At 35.2% G+C, this 19,819-nt stretch overlaps 1 protein-coding gene across 1 annotated transcript in view; it reads right to left on the reverse strand.

Moving 5' to 3' along the window:
• Cntn5 (contactin 5) overlaps positions 1–19,819 on the reverse strand; it is a 494,625-nt gene that overhangs the window by 335,228 nt on the left and 139,578 nt on the right. The window contains exon 6 of the mRNA XM_076841939.2: positions 13,575–13,778. Within this exon, the coding sequence (XP_076698054.2) occupies positions 13,575–13,778 (204 nt within the window). The remainder of the gene's footprint in view (positions 1–13,574; positions 13,779–19,819) is intronic.

A 19,819-nucleotide genomic window follows, 5' to 3' on the forward strand; every position in this document is an offset into this window, starting at 1 on the left:
AATTTGCAAAATTTCCATTGGTGTGAGCTATGTAAGAAACACTCCTAAATATTACTATTTACTTCCCAGAACAAGTAGTTTTAGAAACCTCAGTATTCTGAATGTGATTTTTAACACAATAAAAATGGACACACAATAATAAATTCAATATCCTTGCAGGATAATGAAAACCTTAAAATATCCACTTCAAGTTAATTTAGGAAAATTAACTGAGACAAAATGTAAGGATTAATTCAGAGGTAAAAAATTAAAGGAAATCATTTAAAATAATTCAAAGGGAGTCTTAAGGTTATATTTAAACACCATTTTGGATGTTCAGAGGAATGTAAGATACATCAGGTTAAGACGTGGTGTGCAAGGTAAGGTAGGAAAATGGGCAATGTTAGGAAAATGAGCAACTTAATAATAGAAAAGCTGTCTAAACAAAATGAAAGGTGAAGCTCAGTATCACGAGGTTCCTCAAAAAAAGTTTATTAATCTACATTGCAATAATTCCCTTCAAGGTGCTCTAAAACTATGAATTAAACACATTTTAAATGTTTCAAAGGAAATTAATCAACTGCATAAACAGGGTGACCACTTGACAACTGTTAAATAAGGTCAGTTGTTGAGATAAAATGTCATCCATCCCCTAAGACTAAGTGAAAGAGAACATCTAAGGAAAAGACTCAAGAAGCTGTGTTTTTAGTAAGAATTTCTTTCCAGTGTACTTCTATTATAGGCTTTTGTTTCAAAACCCTGTTGGCATAAAGAAGATATTTAAAAATATGGAGAAGCATATCACATTAAAATATGGCAGGTTCAATGGTTCTCAATTGACTAATATATGAAATATCTGAAGAGTACTGTGGAAAATGCAGATTCCTGGAATTATAGGATGAAAACAACATTTATTCAATACTTAAAATGCCTCTTTCAGTCCTCTTCCAATTCCCTCTTTGAAGGAAGACACAAACAAGTGAGTCCAGATGGCATGTCTGAAAACCTAAGTTCTGAAAACTTCCAGAGAAAGATAAGGTTCAGAACTCCTACTGCAAATTTTCTGTGGGACCCTGCCTTTAGTGACCAATAAACACACTTAAGTACACTCACAGTCAACTGGCTGTTCTGGAAGGGCATGTTGACTCTCTGAATCTGAGAAACAAGGTGATCTCCTGAGAGAGGAGATGCTCTTCTACCTGGGGAAGAAGGATTCTTAGGAATAAGTGCTCCCAGTACTTTTGGGATACATTGCCTATATCTCCCCAGAGATATCCTTCTACGTGAACTGTCTACCTTAAAGCATTCTAGAATTAAAAAAAAAACTCTGAGATGCCAATTCACTGTAGTCAGAATGGCAACTATCAAGAATATAAGTAACAATGAATGATAGTGATGATGTAGGGGAAAAAGGTTCATTCATACATTGCTTATGGATTTGCAGATTGGTAGAACAACTCTGTAAAGCAATATGGAGATTCCTCAGCAAACTTGGAATGGAACCACTGTTCAACCCAGTTATCCCACTCCTCAGTATATACCCAAATGACTTTAAATCAGCATACTATAGTGATGTGACCACATCAAAATTTATAGCAGCTCAAATCACAATAGCTAAGCTATAGAACCAATCTAAGTGCCCTTCAACAGATGAATGGATAAAGTAAACATGGCATATATTCACAATGTAATATTATTCAGACTAAAGAAGAATGAAATTATGGCATTTGGTGATAAATGGATGCAACCAGAGACTAAAGTGGTAAGTGAAATAAGCCAGTCCCCAAAACCCAAAGACCGAATGTTCTCCCTTATATGTGAATACTAGCACACAATAAAGGGGCAGGAGAAGAACAGAAGTTTATTGATTAGACAAAGAGGAATGAAAGGGAGGGAGGGGGATAGAAATAAGAAAGACAGTAGAATGAATCAGACACAACTTTCCTATGTTCATCTATGACAACATGACCAGTGAAATTCCACATCATGTACAACCACAAGAATAGGATTCTAATTAGAATAAGTTACATCCCACATATGTTTAATATGTCAAAATACACTCTAATGTCATATATATCTAAAAATAATAAGATTTAAAAACCCAAAAATGAACAAACAACAAAACTACTGATATGTAAGACTGCCTCAGAATCTTTGATTGGGAGTTCTCAGGTATGGCCTCAATCTCTCCATTATATTCTATTATTATTTTTTATAAATACCATAGACTATTCTGATGCAATCTTGCTGAACTATAACACCATGAATACTAGATGTAATTTATATAGACTTCTAAAAGCATTTTATAAATTTTGTTACTAAATGTTATTTAAAATCAAACTGTGATGTGAAATAATATAGAGTAATAATGTTTTGTTGGGCCAATGAAATATCTTAGTTACGGGAAGTTGTATTTTGGAAAAGTAGAGTAGTGGGTCAGCTGTTGAGATGGGTTATTGGTTGTTGATTATTCTATAAAATGCCTTCATATGCTAAGGGTTCAATTCATCCCTGACTTTTCAGGTGATGCAGAACTCTCTGGGTAGTAAATGCAATGCCAATTTGATAAACGTGTTCAGTATGGACAAACAAAGGAATTCTAGAATAGAATTCAAATTGCTTACTATATGATAGATTTTATTCCTGTTTATCGTAACTATCAAGCTATATCATCTTAGGCAAATCATTCATATCCTTAAAGAGAGTGCTAGAAGATGAGAGGGCAACTCAGAGATAATAGAAACAAAAGGAATGAAGCTGGAAAACTCAGGAGCAGTTTGAATAAAACGATTGAAAGCAGGCAATGGGATATAAAGCTCTTCTCATTGCTATTTGTCATCCATCTCTTTCATGCCTATTTATATCTTAGTTGTATACAAAGAAGTTTGAATTTATACAGTAAGCAACATCAACAACAAAATTACCATAATAGCAATAGTTTAGAAGAATAGTTCTTAACTGCAACATCTCTCACACAGCAAAGAAATGCTGTGGAATTATATGATAACTATTGTGTTACTAGCCAGTGTTTCATATAGCTTACTACATAACTAGGTACTTGTCTAAGTGTTTTGTATGCATTGATGTTCAATCCTCACAATACTCAAAGAAAAAGTACCAATGTTATCCCATGTTTTGATGAATAGATTGAAAGACAGGTTAAGTCTCCTGTCCTCAGAAGAACCTTGGATGTAGGTAACCAAGAATTTAGGGGAATCCTGTGACAGCAAGTGGATGATTAAATGAAATGACTGATTTAGGGATTAGACAGAAAGGAAACATTGAAAGGTACAAATGAAACTGTTTGGTAAGTATACTATCTGTCATGTCAAGAAAAGAAAATATTTCTTTTTTAAATGTGGATTGCAAAGAGGTCAAGAATAATGAAGACTGATAAAATACCAAGACATTTGGTTATAAAAGATATTTGATTAATTTTGAGAAAACACTTTAAGAGATGTGGTCAGGCTCAAAGCCAGATGGGAGATTATTAAATGCAAAGAGAAGGTGAAGCAACAGAGACAAGGGTGTAGAGTAGCCTCTCAAGAAAGTTGAAAATAGAAAAGGAAATCAAATCACTCAATATACATGTACTGTAGTGCTCATAACCAAAATTGCATTCTTTTCTTATGTTAAAAATAACATATATATTCAGTATTACAACACCAATTATCAAAAATTAACAACCAATAGAAATTTGTTTCCTAAATTATAATGACAGCTTTTCGTGTAGAAAATCAGGAAAAAGCCCAAGTAAGATTTGCATTTAACATATATATCTTATTTGCAAGCACATATTCAATAATTTTTCAAAGTTTCTAAGACATATTAAGACAGTTAATGAAATCATACATATTGTTTCTCTTAAAATGTCTTATCTGCATAGACAAAAGTTCAAATGATTGTTGTAAGTCTGATTAAAAAAAATGATTTGATGGAATGACCAATTGTTAAGATGTCTGAATGAATGAAATATTCATTTTACTCAGGACTCATCCAGTGATTTTCTGATGTTTTCATTTGTTTCTGATTAAGATTATGAGGTTTCCAAAGATAGAATGGCAAAATAAATATAATATTAATAAAAGTTAAGTAAGTTTCCATATTCCTGTGGAGTTTGACATAATGCTTCAATATTAATCAGCTTCCCTAGCATAGATACATGTATCTAAATCCAAGTGTTCCTGTCACACTTCTACTTTTCCTAGGTTTTTCAAGCCCCTTTGGAACTATCCATCAATTGAGAATTTTCAGCAGAGATTAGAAGAAAGATCTCACGGGTTTAGGGTAAGATGTTTGATACCTAAAGAGCAGCACTTTTAAGAGAAAGTGAAAAATTGAGAATACCCAAGGTTATTTCAATTCTCATACTGCTTTGAGTTCACAGACAGATCAGGGAATAAGACTGACTTTGCTGAATTCCACTATCAACTACCAAATGTCAGGGATCAGAGAGGGCAAGCATAAGATTCATCTCGTCAGTGTGTTTTCTGGGGCAAAGCAAACAAAATTCCCTTGAGCCTGACCCAGGTGGCCACTCTCGAGGATAGGACAGTCCTCCTTCTACCTCTACAGGATCTAGGGGAGAATTCTTTCTTCCTTGCTTCTTCTGTCTTCTGATGCTGAATTATCAACATTCTGTTGCTCATGGTCCCTGCTTTGGTTTTGTTTTATGGTATGGGGGCTTGTACCCAGAGCTGCACACAAGCTAAGCAATTACTGAGCTAAATGTCCAGAGATTTTTAAAAAATTTTATTTTGAGACAGAATTTTAAGTTGCCTAGGCTGGCCTCAAACTTGAGATCTCCCTCTCCTGAGTCCAGGTGTGTATCACTGGCACCTGGCACTCATGGTCTAAATGCATATTCTACGTGAATATTCTGAGTGCATCTCTCTAGTCTCTGCTTCTGTCATCTGTCATCACATCCCCCCTCATCCACAGTCAAACTGTCCTAAGCCTCCCACTTAAGGGCATATGTGACTATAGTTAGAACGGACACAGATATTGTATGTTAATGTCTCTATTTCAAGATCCTGAATTTAGTTGCATCCATGAAGCTTCTGAATGACATAATCCAATACTAACAATTTGCAGGAATTAGAATTTATACTTCTTGAGGGTCATTATTCAGCCTACTACAGTCTCAAGAGCCATGCCATTTTTATATTTTTCTATTTCTCTTAGGTCCTGAATTATTCAGCAGTGAACTAATGGGTTTAATTCATGGATTATGTAATTAGGTAATTCTGTGCATAATTTCCTTGTTGACACAATTCTTGCTTTAAAACATAAACATGTTGTCTATACATCCATTTTCAGCTGATGACTTTCCCTACAGTTCATTAATAAAAAAAATCAAGCCATCAGATTCCCCAATACCCCCAGGGGTAGATTATCTGCATTTATAGTCTAATTTTTTTTTTTACTACCGTGACAACAGATGAACTTTCTAACAATCTTTCTGAATGCACTCTGAATCTATTTCCACTCAGTTTCTCAAGTTACTAATGCAATTATCTTTCTCTCTACTTCACTATCCTACCCAAGAGATAGAAAAGGGCCCAGGGTGTGTTTCTTCTCCTCCTCCTTCTTCTTTCCTACGAGTCCCGTCTGCTCACTTTGGAGCAATTATGGCCCCAAGGAAGGGAATTGAGAGAACACTGTCTTGGGAAGTAGGCTGAACTCCAAGGAAAAGATCTTGGAAGAGGGATGAGAACTAGGAAAGGGGTGAGGAATCTGGTCTTGCACATAATGAATTGGGGAATATATGTACAACTGTACATATATATACATATACATATACACATATTTCTTCCCAGAAAATTGTTAGAATACCCAATATCAGAACATCATGGACCACTTTTAACCTTAGAATTTTTGTGTGTAATATTCATATGCTATCAATATAACAGTCTCAACTTCTTTGTAATTTATATTAACCTGTACATATTTTCCATCTTTTCATTTTAATACTTTAAATTTTTTTTAAAACAGTGTTTCAAATGTAGTAAACACATGTTGATTAAATAAGTTTAGATAAATAAATTTGAATTAAATTCGAAGGAACACAAATGAGAGGAAAAAAAAAAAGAAAGTACAAAACTAGCACAGAAGACAGACAGTGAGGTCCTGAAGGAAGGCTGAGAGCCGCAGTATTAGGGGGTGGGGGAGGGGAGGCATTTGAAAGAGAGATGGAGCCTCAGGAATGAACACTTGACAAAGAGCAATGTGGTGAGAGGGGGTGCATCACAGATTCTGCTGTATTTTGTGGAGTGTAAGTATTTCATTTATTACCATCTAAATCATTAGTGAAAAATCTATGTTACTCACAATTTTTTAAGAGTTAGATTTGTTTTGCTTTGTAGTTCAGTGATAAGTGAAGTATGCCTCATCAGGATACTGTGTGAGGCAGGCAGATCTTGAGATGCACAGTTACAGTCTTTGTTAATATTTAGGGTGAGATCCTCTTTCATATTTGATTGTAAACTGCACAGGATAGTTATGTTTGCTTACCCTTTGTTATAGCCTGAGTGCCTAACAAAATATCTGACCATAGTAGGTGTACAATACATATTTGTGAATTCATGAAGATAATGTCCTACAGTATGAGCAGAAGAAAAATCCAATCATGTGCTTCATACATGTCAAATGTGTTGAAGCTTCTCCTACTGCTTTGACAGTTACATGGTCAATAAGGACTTTTATTGTATTGAGGTAAGATAGAAGAAATAAGAAACAGGTACAAGAGGAGACGTAAAAGAGAAACAATGAAAAAATATTTAAATTTGGAAGTTCTGTACACTTTTCCAGGCCTGTCTCTTTCCCTGACCTACTACTGCTAAATGTGGGGGAAATCTATAACTCTCTATATGCACTGTTACTTAGCCTCCCACCACCCCCAATAGATTAAGCAAAGAGAGAAATGTTATTCTGAGAAATGTGTAATATTTTCCAACACTATCTACTGATCAGAAATTGAAGATCATGTTACCCCCCAAGAATCCTGAGAGTGACCAGAACATCAGAACCCATCCTGAGATCACTGAACTGATGTCATTCTTACATGCCATTCCATAACCACTCATCACCAAGTTTCCTTTAAACGAAGAGCTGTGAATACCCCAAAAGCATCTCTCACTCAGGAGATGACTCATATTTTCCCTTAAATGTATATCTCTTGCCTTATATGCAAAGGTATCTCTCCTTTAGGATTGCCCCCATTCTCCCTTGAATATGTATTTACTTTCCTAAATAAACTTCTGTCTATGCCTCTGACCAGGGCATGTCAAATTCTTTTCTGGTACGTAAGGCAAGAACCTTGCTGGACCTCAGTCAAGTTTCCCCTTCTCCTGAGCAACTCCTGGGATCATTCTTTGGTGATACCTCTTCTGTGACAGTATGACCTTTGTTCTCCCTCCATACACACCCCCATATCACCCCATTGCTTAGTGTTTTGTGTTATACTGGAGTGCAATTACAACATTGTCTATGATTTTGTATTGTACTCAGTGAATGCACATGCTCCTTTTCTTTATCTACCAAATTCCAAATTTTAAAACTCTCTTCAGGTATCAACTCCTGGAAGCATTCTCAGCCAGTGGGTTCAGTGTTAGGCATTACCATAGCAACATATACCTATGTTTGAATCATAGCACTGCATTTCAAATAGCTTTCTCACTCTTATTTAAGTCCTTATCCATGTATCTGAATATATGTCACAGAACCTAATGCCCAATGGAAACAACATCCTTATCAAATGACTAAGTAATAGAAAGTCTCAATGGAAACAACATCCTTATCAATGTTAGGGTTTTTGAAATTATGTAAATGGAAAATGGAATTCCTTTCTATAAGCAAATGTGCTAGAACTGTGAAAACTTTCTCATTATCACCAATGTTTCACATGTCCCTTGTGCTGCAGTTCCAATGATCTTGGCTGTACTTTTTACTCTCGCACCTGTTACTATAAACTGGTTTGTATAGGTGGAGCCAGTTCCAGGAAATTGGAATTTGAGGGCCACCTGAAGTTCAAGGGCTTTCACTGCCTATAGAATTACTTCCAAGAAAGGGGGGAGGGAAATCCATTGATTCATCCTCCAAGGTCACCAATCTGAGTAGGCGTGTTAGGCTCTGCTCCTGTGGGATGAAGCTGCAGATGCCTAGAGAAATGGTCATCTCCATAATGAAGCCCTGTTTTTCACTGATTGACCCAACACTACTTACTCCAAGTCTCTGGGAAGAAATTAAATAAACTATAACCAAGAACACTGTGTTTCAAGCTTTGCTTTTAGAGGAACCTAAGGTAAAATAATACTTTCTATAACAGACAGTTTATTAAGCAAAAATTTACTTGTACTTGAAACAAAAACTTTTGCTTATTCATGTATCCTTTATTATTTTTAGAAAAATCTATATTTTTTAGAGAATTATAAAATCACAATGCTCTTAAAAATGACTTTTGTAGCTAACTCTATGGTCACAGCAGATTAAACATAATTTTTATATTCAAATCCCTGCAGAGGTATTTGCCAAGTTTGCAGAAACATCCATTACAATGCCTATCTCTGCACTGAGAAGTTTGTAAGACCCAGCAGGAATTTCAGCTGACTATGGTGCAATAAATGGATTCATCCACAATCATTCTATTTCTATTTTCAGAATAAGTGTTTAATATATGCTACCTACTTGGGAAAATATTCAGGATAATGTCCTTTTTATGAATACCCTTTCTGATTACATTATTTTAAAGAGAGACAAAATAATGAAAGTTTTTAAATTAAAAATGATTGTAGTCTAATTTGTGCGTGTGTTATAGTTATCTTAAGACACACATCTTAAGAGCTTCTTGCTTTTTACGCGTCATCTTGGAATTCTGTAATCAACCAATATGCTTAGTAATTTTTAAATGTAACAGCTAACTTTGAATTGCATATAAATATTAAATCTGAGAAATTTGGAAAGTGGTATTGGGTTCTTGCATGGTGTGTCTGTAGACGCACTAGTGGAGTGTGTTCAAGTTGATGTTCTGCTTAAATTGAGAGGGCAAGGAGTCTGCTATCAGGAAGTAGGTACCCAAATGTCAGGAAAAGGTTTTTCACTATGTCCCACCACTCACATAAAAAAACAAACCAACAACAACAACAACAAAAGCCAAAAACTTTAACTTCAGTTTACTGAAATTGATCCTTTGAATTTTTGCAAATAGAGTTACAGAAGGGATTCTAACATTTTACTGTGACTTCTCCATTCTACCTATCCCCCTTAGTTTAAGTCCCATTTCTTCCATCCATCCTCATTGCTAACTTTGATTGCAGTTTTTCAGACTTCTATCTGGCACATGGTTGTCAACTTCTTTTGTTTATCCTTTAAATTTTATTCAGATTTTTTTCTACTGTTTTAATCCTTTAATGCACATCTTTCCTCATTTGTCCAGAAATATATCAAAATGTCTGCTGTGTTGGTGATACTTTTTCCTCCTCAAGACTTTTCTCATGGATGATATAGATTTCTTGCTGTAGGGTGTCAGAAGGGACACAAGCAGGTGTGCGCACTCTGTTCTTCAACTGCATGTCTATGCCCACCCCCTCACTTAAACATTTCCTCTGGTTTCTTGACACTACTCTTTTTCCTATTTTCTCTGTGTCTTCTTATTATATTTTACAGTATTTCATTATTTACCCTCCTCAAGTTGTCTGGCTTATTCAAGACTTGACCCAAAGTGTTACATGTTCTCTCATTTCCTACTGTCTCCATGTGCTTTCTCACCCACACCACTGTTCAATTATCACCCTTGTTGCTATGACTTTTGTTTACATCTGAACACTTTTACTGGAACTACTTATTGTTTTTCTACTACATGCCAAGTGTATTACAATCTTATTAGTGTTATTAGTTTGATTTTTCATTATGTTATACTTAATTCTAAGTTTTACATATTAGGAAAAATACATCTGGTATAGCATCAATATCTAGAAAATGACTGAAAATCTGGAGTAATATGATACTAAATTGTTACACAGTACTAACTTTTAAATATCTATTGACTATTAGCTTCTATAATCAGTTGATGGGGAAGCATATAAGACTTTGTTGTATTTGATGATGATAATGTCGAAGCAAAAGTAGAAGACAAAAGAAGATAAAAGTAGTTGAGGGAAGGAGTAGTAAAAAGTAGGGATAAAATTATTCTAGTTTAGGAAGTAAGAAATTAAAATTTGTTTTGAAAAGTATGAAAACTGCAAAGATTTCGTACATTATTGAATCTAAAAGGGAAGCAACAGAAAAACAATGAAAATATCTGAACATGACAGAGGGCAGTGTACACCCTGTTTAAGTAGGGGAGGGGATTTGGGGTTGGGAAGATAGAAGAATGAGGTTAGACATTATTATCCTATGTGTATATATGATTATATATGACTGGTATGATTCCACATCATGTACAACTAGAAGAGTGAGAAGTTGTACTCTATTTATATATGATGTATGAGAATGCATTCTACAGCCACGTATAAATAGAACAAATTTTTTTAAAAAGAATATATGAACACATGACAAGAGAACAGAACCAGTGTTTGCATACTTATTTGAGGGATTAAACAACTATTATTTAAAATTGATTAACCAAGAAATACAGGTATTTTCTAGCATTACATGAAAGTTTTCAAATATGTGAATTAAAAATAACTTTCTTTTCCTAAAAAAATGAAACACTAAAGAGTGACCTTTAAGGACAGGGAGAGGGATCAATATGTTTTTTTGTTGTTGTTTCTCTGCATTGCTACATTCATTCAATAGGGATGTTTTAACATGATAAGAAAGATATTAATAGACAACAGCCAATGAAACAACAGACTTAGGTAATTTAAAAAAATAAAAAATGTGAATTTTCTATCTTCTCTGGTACAAAATAAGACTGTCCCTGAGTGATATAACTGAAACTTAGTAGATTTATTTTACTTGTTTTTTTTTTCAGTTAAATTTGAAATCACCATATTGTTTTACTTATTTTTGCTGCACTTATTAATCATGTCAGAGTATTTCTCAAATAATGTTGAAGATACAGACATTTATTAAAAATTAACAATATTGATTATTGCAATTATTTCAATTCATTGGACAACTAAAATTATTCATGTCTAGTAACATATCATTTACTATATAAGAAACAATGACTAATAGTGCATTATTCTGTAAACAGAGGGAATGAAAACCAACAGTAGAGGATGGATTGGGGATTGGTTCTAGCAGGATGAATATCTCTATTGAGAAAGAATGGGTTTGGGAATAATGATGTGGATGAAGGTGCAATAAGTTAGATTCGAACTGTGTTAGTAGGAAGATGACCTTGACAACTTAAATAGTTCTGTGAAGTGGTAGTGGGGGAACTGTCCATCTGAAGCAAAGCAGAGAAGCATCCAAAAGCTTTTGAGAGAATAGTAGATTAAATCATCCAATTTAATGGGATTGAGTAGCACCTTTCAAATTGGTGATCATGAATCCACAGTGGGTGTTACTTTTGAAGCAGTCAGAGTAAGACTACAGTTGAAATCATTGGGATCAGAGGTTTGCCAAACAAAAGAAACAAAAGTTGGAAGGAATGGGGTATTTTAAATATCAGCAAAGGATTACTCTTTAATGTTTGAGTATAGAAGGTAGAAGGTAAAGTTAAGTGACACATTTGGGCCATGAATTAAAAGTTACCCATGGACATTGAAACTTTTAACTAACTAGTGAAGGCAGTATTAGTTTTGGGGTTCTGACTAATCCATGTGTTATTCTTATAACTGGCATGTGTAATAAGAGGTCTGTTGTATGAAAAGAAGGTGGAAAAGACTCTCCAACCTCAGGCCTGAACCAACTGCAAGGTGTAATCATATATAAATGAATAGTGTAAATGGAATTAATTGTTCACAGAGAAGAATGTTACAATTCTCAGGTAACGATGCTTTAAATTCTTAAAGGATTAATGAAAGAGTGCTCTGAAATTTTATGAAAACAGCTCACAGAGAAACAAATCAATTCCAAGATGTTGATTAGATAAATTTGAAAAATAAATTCGAAGTAAGCAAAATATATACACACTCAGAACTTCAACTAGAATGATGGAGCACACAATGGTGACACTGAAATCTCTTTACCTGGCCTAGCTGTCTTATGGATATTAGGAACATATATTGGAATGCCTACTATATAGCTCCACAGAGATTTTCTGTGGACACTTTACCTTATTGTATCCAAAACAAAATGCATCATGTTCACCCACTCAGCAATCTGTTCCTCCACCTGCATCTTGTGAAGAAGCAACACCCACTCATTGAAGTATGCCAGTACCTTGAAATTGTCTTATACAGTATCTCTCTGCAGACCAGAGCACCATATTTTGTTTTCAAATCCTGATAATTCTACCCACTTAATATCTCAGTCATCTTTCTTACCCTTTAAGGCTACTATCACTACTTTTGTTCCATCCTGTATCACCTCTACTTAGTTTCAGTTGCCTCTGGGTTGGTCTGCCAGTCCCTGTTCATGTTTCCCACCTGTTCATCCATGACACTACCCTGTGTGGGCTTTAGCAGGACTCATCATCTCTCTAATGTTCCAGCATTGGATTTCTCCTCTTTAAAATGAATATTGTATTTGTACTCTATCCACTAAGATTACTAAAATCTATAGAGTCTACAATACTGTGTGTGTGTGTGTGTGTGTGTGTGTGTGTGTATACTTATAGCTTAGTGTCATAAACTTCATTAATGAGTTGTATATATCTAAAGACACACTAAATAGCAAGAAAAAAAAATCAGTGATATAACTTTAGTCATAGATTCCAGCAGCAAATATAGTCTAAAACCAAGTATGTAAAAGAACAGCATTGAGATAGATTATTTTTTAAATTTCAAAATCAATCAGTTCTCAGCTCACTTAATATTGCCTTCATAGATTTTTTTTGTTGCATGATAGAGCAAGTTGCATATCATATATCAACTGTAATACAGCACTTGACTTCTTTAATGCAATGCTTCACTGTAAATGTCTATAAATACAAATGAGGTGTTTAAATGTGAAGATACTTTAGATAGATGGCAATACCTATAATTATAGCATAATCATATCTGCCTGAATTGCACTTAAAAGTTAAAGTTCCAACTGTTCCTATTATTGAAAAAGTAATAATAACAATTATAATTGTACCATGAAGTATTAAAAGCTGAACATTCAGTTTGAAAGCAGCTAAAATAAAAATGTAATGAAAACTGAACCCATAAAAAGCTTACAATTCATATACATATGCTATATGGAGGCACTAAAGTGGAAAGAAAAGAACTGTGGTCTCTTTATGACAGTTCTCAGATTCTCTCTTTCTTTCTGGAATTACAGTAGCATTGTAATGAATATTTTTCATCCATGGATCATCACTTTCCCATATCAGAATTTTTCTTCTAAGGTATGCATAATCTCAGAATAAAAATGCTGAGTTTCTAACCATGGTGAATGCCTTTTTATTTTGTTTGTATTAGGTCAAATGCTTAGAGAACACTAAATATCTGTTTTTCACGTGTGAGACAGCCGACCATTTTCCTCTGGGCCACGCAACTTACCATCATTTCGTAGAGTGAGTGGTGTTGGTGGACTAAGTACTCGGGCATTCGTCACTGTGTTTTTCACCAGACAAATATAGCTGCCGACATCCGAGGTTTGCACTTTAGAAATATAAAGGTTGCCTGTCTCCTGGGAAATGAACCGCCGGCTGTCTTCCGCCACAAAAGAAGGGAACTCATTAAACACCCAGCTATAGATGATCTCTGAAAACACAAAATTCAGTTGTTGAAAGATACATATTATTTAACTATCAGACAAAGTTCAAATAACAAAAGACTTTATAAGTACCACATAGATTGCAAGTCTATCTATGTTTTAATTTAGCACATTGCATTCAAAGAATTGTTATGCTTCATGGCTATAGGAAGATTTGGATATTTCTTAGGGATGCTTTATTCTTTCACTTCCAATGTGTACTGAATATGGGTTAGATACTCAGCATTATAACATGAAAAATAAAAAGATGAGACAGTTCCTTATTCTCAAAGATCAACTTACTGAGGGAAATTTATTCAAACCCATGAATCAGCATGCAATAAAGAGATGGCAATGTATATTCAATTGTAAATACAGCTTGAGAGAGGAGCATACTCATTTTGATCAATGAATATTTCCTGGGTTAGGAGACATTTGAGGTGCATTCATTTACTGGTTTATTCATCACACAATGGTTGAAGGTCACTTCAGACCAGGCATCTTTCCAAGAAAAATTGGAACGTCCATGCTTTTATTATAATGGGGGGGAAATGAAGCCTATATCAACAAATAAGGGTTTATCAAGCAATTGATGAGTGCTGTGAAGGAAACTATAGCATTTTGAGAGATTGTGGCAGGGCTGAGAAACTTGTGAATTATATCTTACAATGTCTCCATAGAGAAGGAGTAGTATCATGATAATGAAATGACTAGGAGAAAGGAAAGCAGGAAAAATAATGACAACTATCCTAGGCAGGTATTTTTAAAATAGTCATGGAAGATACAAAATGTTTACATGTGAGTGGTAGTGGTAGTGACAGTCATGGAGAGAGTGGAAAGAAGTGACTGACTGGTTCTGGTAAAAACATGGTGGAAGGTTGACAGAAATGCTGATGAATGATTATGAAATGTGATAAGAACAACAACAACAAGGATTAAGTTTTCTTATTCATAAAATGGAAATATCATTATCTACTTCATAAGCTTTAAAACAAAATAGTGCATGCATCTAAGAATTTGAAATAGAATAATATATACATAATATAAAAAGTACATCTTTATGCTGCTCCTCTCCCTAAAATTGTCTGGTTAGGGGTTCCTCCTAACACAAAGGGGACAGAACAGAGATATAAAACAATAGTAAAGGAAAAATGTAAAATTAAGTATTTGATGTTTTTCACAAAAATTTCAATGAAGAATTGAATGTTTATTTTAGGCAAGATTTAGCCAACATATTTTTATTTTCAAGGCACATATGGTAGTTCTAGCAGAAGCCTGAGAATTTTGAAATATTTTAATATTTATAATTGTAATATATACCAAAAACTTTCAAGTATTTTAATAAATTCTTTATAAAGAAAACTATTTTGTGGTCATAATTACATAGTTGGCAGTCTTACTCCACTTGATATTATATTAAGAAATTATTACAAATATCCACATGGCCTTTTTCAAAGGAGGCCCATGGAGTATATCTAAAATACTTCAGCATGCACTCACCATCTCAAGCAGACTAATTCCAAGGACTTCTGATTTAATTATATGAAACCTTCTAATTGGAAGTTTATTTTATCATTCACACATATCTCACAGACATTTAGTATTTTTTATTAGAATTTACTGGAATTAGTCTGCGTTACATCTCTGTGACCAAAATACATAATAACAGTATAGATGAGGAAAAAAAGTATTTTTGGTTCATGTTTTGAGAGGTCTCAGTCATGGTTGGCTGACTCCATCTCTCTGATCCTGAGGCAAGACAGATCATCATGGTGCAAGGTCAGGCAGAGGAAAAGTGCTCAACTCATGGAAGCCAGAGAACAGAGAGAAAGAGGAGCCAAGGCAAACCCCCAATGACCTACTTCCTCTAGAAGTGCCCTGCCTGACTCTATTTACTAACCAGTATAGTAGTCCTTCCAAATTATTAATCTAAAAAATAGATTTGATGAATCACTAGTTTACAGCCTTCAAAAACTAATCATCTCACCTCCAAACATTCTTATATTGCTTAATATGAGCTTTGGGGAACACCTCATATCCAAACCATAACACACTGATAATATTTATTGAATTGGTATCTCATAAAATAATTTTAGAATGAGACTAAAGAATACAAAATTAACATTTTCTCAAACTTTAGAGAGTATTTGGGGCTCAAAAATGCTCATGTAGTTCCTCAAATAAGTTTCTGGTTTCATTTATAAAAGCATTTCATAATTACAAGAAGGATAAAAAATAAAAATGGCACACACCAAAAAGCTAACAATCTATACCAAAAATAAAAATGTTGAACTGAACTAAATGTCTTTATAATTCTTTACTGTATCCACCTATGAAGTTTTCTTTTACCTATTAAGTGTACCTGGCCCTTAAAAATAATCTAATATATTCTTATTTATTAAATGATAAAATTTTGACATTATTATTCATTTCAGAAGATATTGAAACTAGTTGCTTAATTGTGATTTCACATTTTTGAACGTTTTTAAAACAGTATATTTAGCTAAAGCAATTCGAAGTGTTGTACATGTTTTGGTATAATCCTTGTGTATATTTTAGCAGACAATGAGTATTTTTGAGGTATCTTGTACATCCTAGATTGTAAAAAGCTTTCATAAGAATGCTTTTGCATCTGCTTATACCCAAGGATACACCCACTTTAAATTCACTGGTGTTATTTTTTGTTACCATGTGGTATTATACATTTAGCCTACAAACCCATGTGCTATGGAGTCTTTAGGCTTCTCTGGGAGAACTTTTTGTCTTTCATGTTGAAACAGTGAGGGTCATTCTAGTTCACTAGAAGTATAGCACATCTAGGGCCTGGCTTGATGCAGACATTGCTATTTCAACTTTTAATAGCAAAGAGTCCTAATGACTTGTCATTTGTCCTGGCAGGATCTTTCATCTTCAAGCTTCTAGGCTGTATGGTCAACTTCTATGGCTTGTTCCAAGATGTCTTCAGTATTAACAAAATAAACTGTTAAGCTGTTAAGCTTGGCCTAAGTCTGATTTTGTACTTCTGTATTTAATTTTAGCCTAAAGCTGCCTCCACATGTAACAAACTGCATCCTAACTTAGTATGTAAACAAACTGCAAACTTAATTAAGGGGATATTCTTGTATCAGATGTCTAATTTTCAGCCAGTCACAGGAATCAAGTTTCAACAGTTCACAGTATGCCAGCTAAATCCACCATGTCCATATTAGGCAGATGCTGACTGTGACTAATCAAATTGTTTTTGTATCTAACTGCCACTTCCTTTTCTGTAGAAATAAACACAGCCTACAAATGTGGTAGAGTGGGGTATTCTGAAACAACTTTAGTTAGGAATTCTACCTGGTTTTAAAATCTTCTACTTGCTCAAATAAGCTTCATAAAATGTAATTCATCTCACAGGTGAAGTAAGTTGGTAGCTGAGTAATATCCTCCAGTGAACATCTACCCATAGGCATGACAAATGGAAGTGTTATTCAAGCACCAAAGCACCTTAGCAATAGCTAAAGGAATGAGATGAATGATTATAGTGCCTGCTTTTGGTATAACAAAATGGAAAGATACACTGAGAAGGCAGGAGGAAGTTGCCCATATCATCTCATCTCCATATCCAAGCAATATAGCAGTGTGTAGAGATGCCACATGCTTGAAGGAAGAAGAGGGAATTAAATCCAGGTCTTAGGCTTGAAACCCAGCTAGTTCCAGATCCTCTGCAGTGAGACCCATTGCCAGGGAGAGGCCTATAACACCTGCCACCATGATAATATCTGTGGACTAAACTGCTGGAATTATGTTAGTAGGCAAAGAGACAGCTTCCAACACCCTTTCTCCAATCTTGGATAGTACATCAAGAAGCAAGATTCTACCACTGGAAACAGGAAACTAAAGCTAAAATAGAATTCTGTCTTGGTGCTCAGTACCAGGTTCATCAGGGTGAGACCCTTAACTAAGTAGAAACTGAAGGCAGTTCCTTAGGTAGGCTGATGCTTAGCTGGGTTGTATGTGAATCTCACACTTACTAGCACTTTCTGGGAATAGCTCAAAGATGGAATAGATAGACCTGTCTTCACATCCGGAAATGCCTGGGACTTATTTAAGTTTTGTCCTGTATCACTTGTAGACTTGGAATGAGCATGAGGTACATTTCCTTTCCCTCACCTGTGTTACCCTGTGCAGGTCCCTGAAACTGGGAAACTCAGGTGAAATACAGCTTAGTGTTAGCTCTGATGGCCCAAGATTTTCTCCACTATCTGATATCCAATCTCAGGCAGCACATTTATTGCAAAGTCAATGCTAGAAGATAGAACTATAGAATTGCCCTGGTATTGGGAGGAAACTTTACCTAGTAGGACAGACTCATGTTTAGGCCAGTCCCCACTAGCTATGGTTGCACCCATGAGACTGTGAAAGTTCTAGTAGCTGTGAGATTAACATACAACCCAGCTTAGCATGAGTCTACCTAAGGAACTGCCTTTACTACCCCAATCTTGGGCAGCATAACATGGAGAAGAAACTATTAGCTGGGGTATGTGGGTTTGTAAGTACAGTACTTGGCCTGAGAATTTAGTCATAAGCAAGTGAATTCTAAATCTAGGCAGGTCTTAATGCCCCTGTGCAGAGGCCTGCCTGCAGATGGAACCTCTGGAACAGACCCAGTGCCAAAAAAATATACACAGCACCAGTTTATTAGACTCATATTCTTACCAGCATCATTTGTGGCTGGTTGTAGAAGTCTTGTGCCACAAGTTTACCAAAACAATAGATAGCCAATAACAGTGTTTTGTTGATCTTTGTGGTATGTGAGCTTGGCAGCATTGGTGGCCATAGGATCTTAGAGCTGGTTGATCCATGGTGATTCTATGTAGAGTCTCAGAAAATGCCAGAATACCTTATCACAGGATGGTGTCTGTGGAAGGGGTTTTCTGGACTACCCCATTCCCAGGAAGACTTGTGGATACGGACTGTTCTCCCTAAGTACTTCCCTGGTTCACGCTGAACAACATTTCAACTGTTGATTTGTGACACTCTTGATCTCACTTGCTAGTGATGAAACAGTGGCAACATGCCAATTGTAGACACCTGGCAACCTGGACCTGACACTATCTAGTTCATAAAAAGTGGAAGTGACTATAAGTTAAGAGAAAATGATCCTTCTTGCTATAGTTTGGATCCAAATTCCTCAGTCCTTTGGATACCACTCCAAATGACTTATTAGTCATTGGTGGTGATATTGGGAATTGGCAGAAACTTGAGAAAGTGGGGTTCTAGTTGGAGGATAGGCCACTGGTCAAATATGCTTGATGGGTGTATCTTGTCCCAGCCCCTTTCTTCCTTGTCACCCCTTCTTTATTCTTTCCATTTCTTTCTCTGCTTTTGGTTGCTATGAAGTGAGTAGCTTTGTTCTGGTACAACTCCTGGCCATGATGTTCTGCCTAGAAACTGTAGGGCCAGCTGACAAGGGACTAAAACATCTGAAACCATGAGTCCAAATAAATCTTTCCTCCTTTAAATTAGTTTTCTCGGGCTGGGGATGTGGCTCAAGCAGTAGTGCGCTTGCCTGGCATGAGTGTGGCCCGGGTTTGATCCTGATCTTCAGCACCACATACAAACAAAGATGTTGTGTCCGCCAAAAATTTTTTTAAAAAGTAAATATTAAAAAAATTCTCTCTCTCTCTCTCTAAAAAAATTAGTTTTCTCAGGTATTTTGTCACAGAAATGGAAAGCTGACTAATGCTAGCCTGATTACAATTTTTGAAAATCCAGATAAGAAAGATTGGGATAAAAACCCAATCCTTCAATTCTCAGAAGATGTCACACATCAATAAATATCAAGAAATCTCAAGAAACTATGATCTAAGGTAAGAGTCAAAATTAGGCACCAGAAACGGACCAGATAGCAATCAGTATGGGATAATTTTCAGAGAATTTGAAACAACTGTTTAAGGAAATTCAATGAGTTCAAGAATACACAGACAAAACAATACAATATGCTAACAGCATAACTTAAAAGATTAAATCAATTAAAATAACCCAAGTAAACAAATGGAGAAAT

Source organism: Callospermophilus lateralis, chromosome 2 (genome assembly GCF_048772815.1).
Source record: "Callospermophilus lateralis isolate mCalLat2 chromosome 2, mCalLat2.hap1, whole genome shotgun sequence".
NCBI lineage: Eukaryota > Metazoa > Chordata > Mammalia > Rodentia > Sciuridae > Callospermophilus > Callospermophilus lateralis.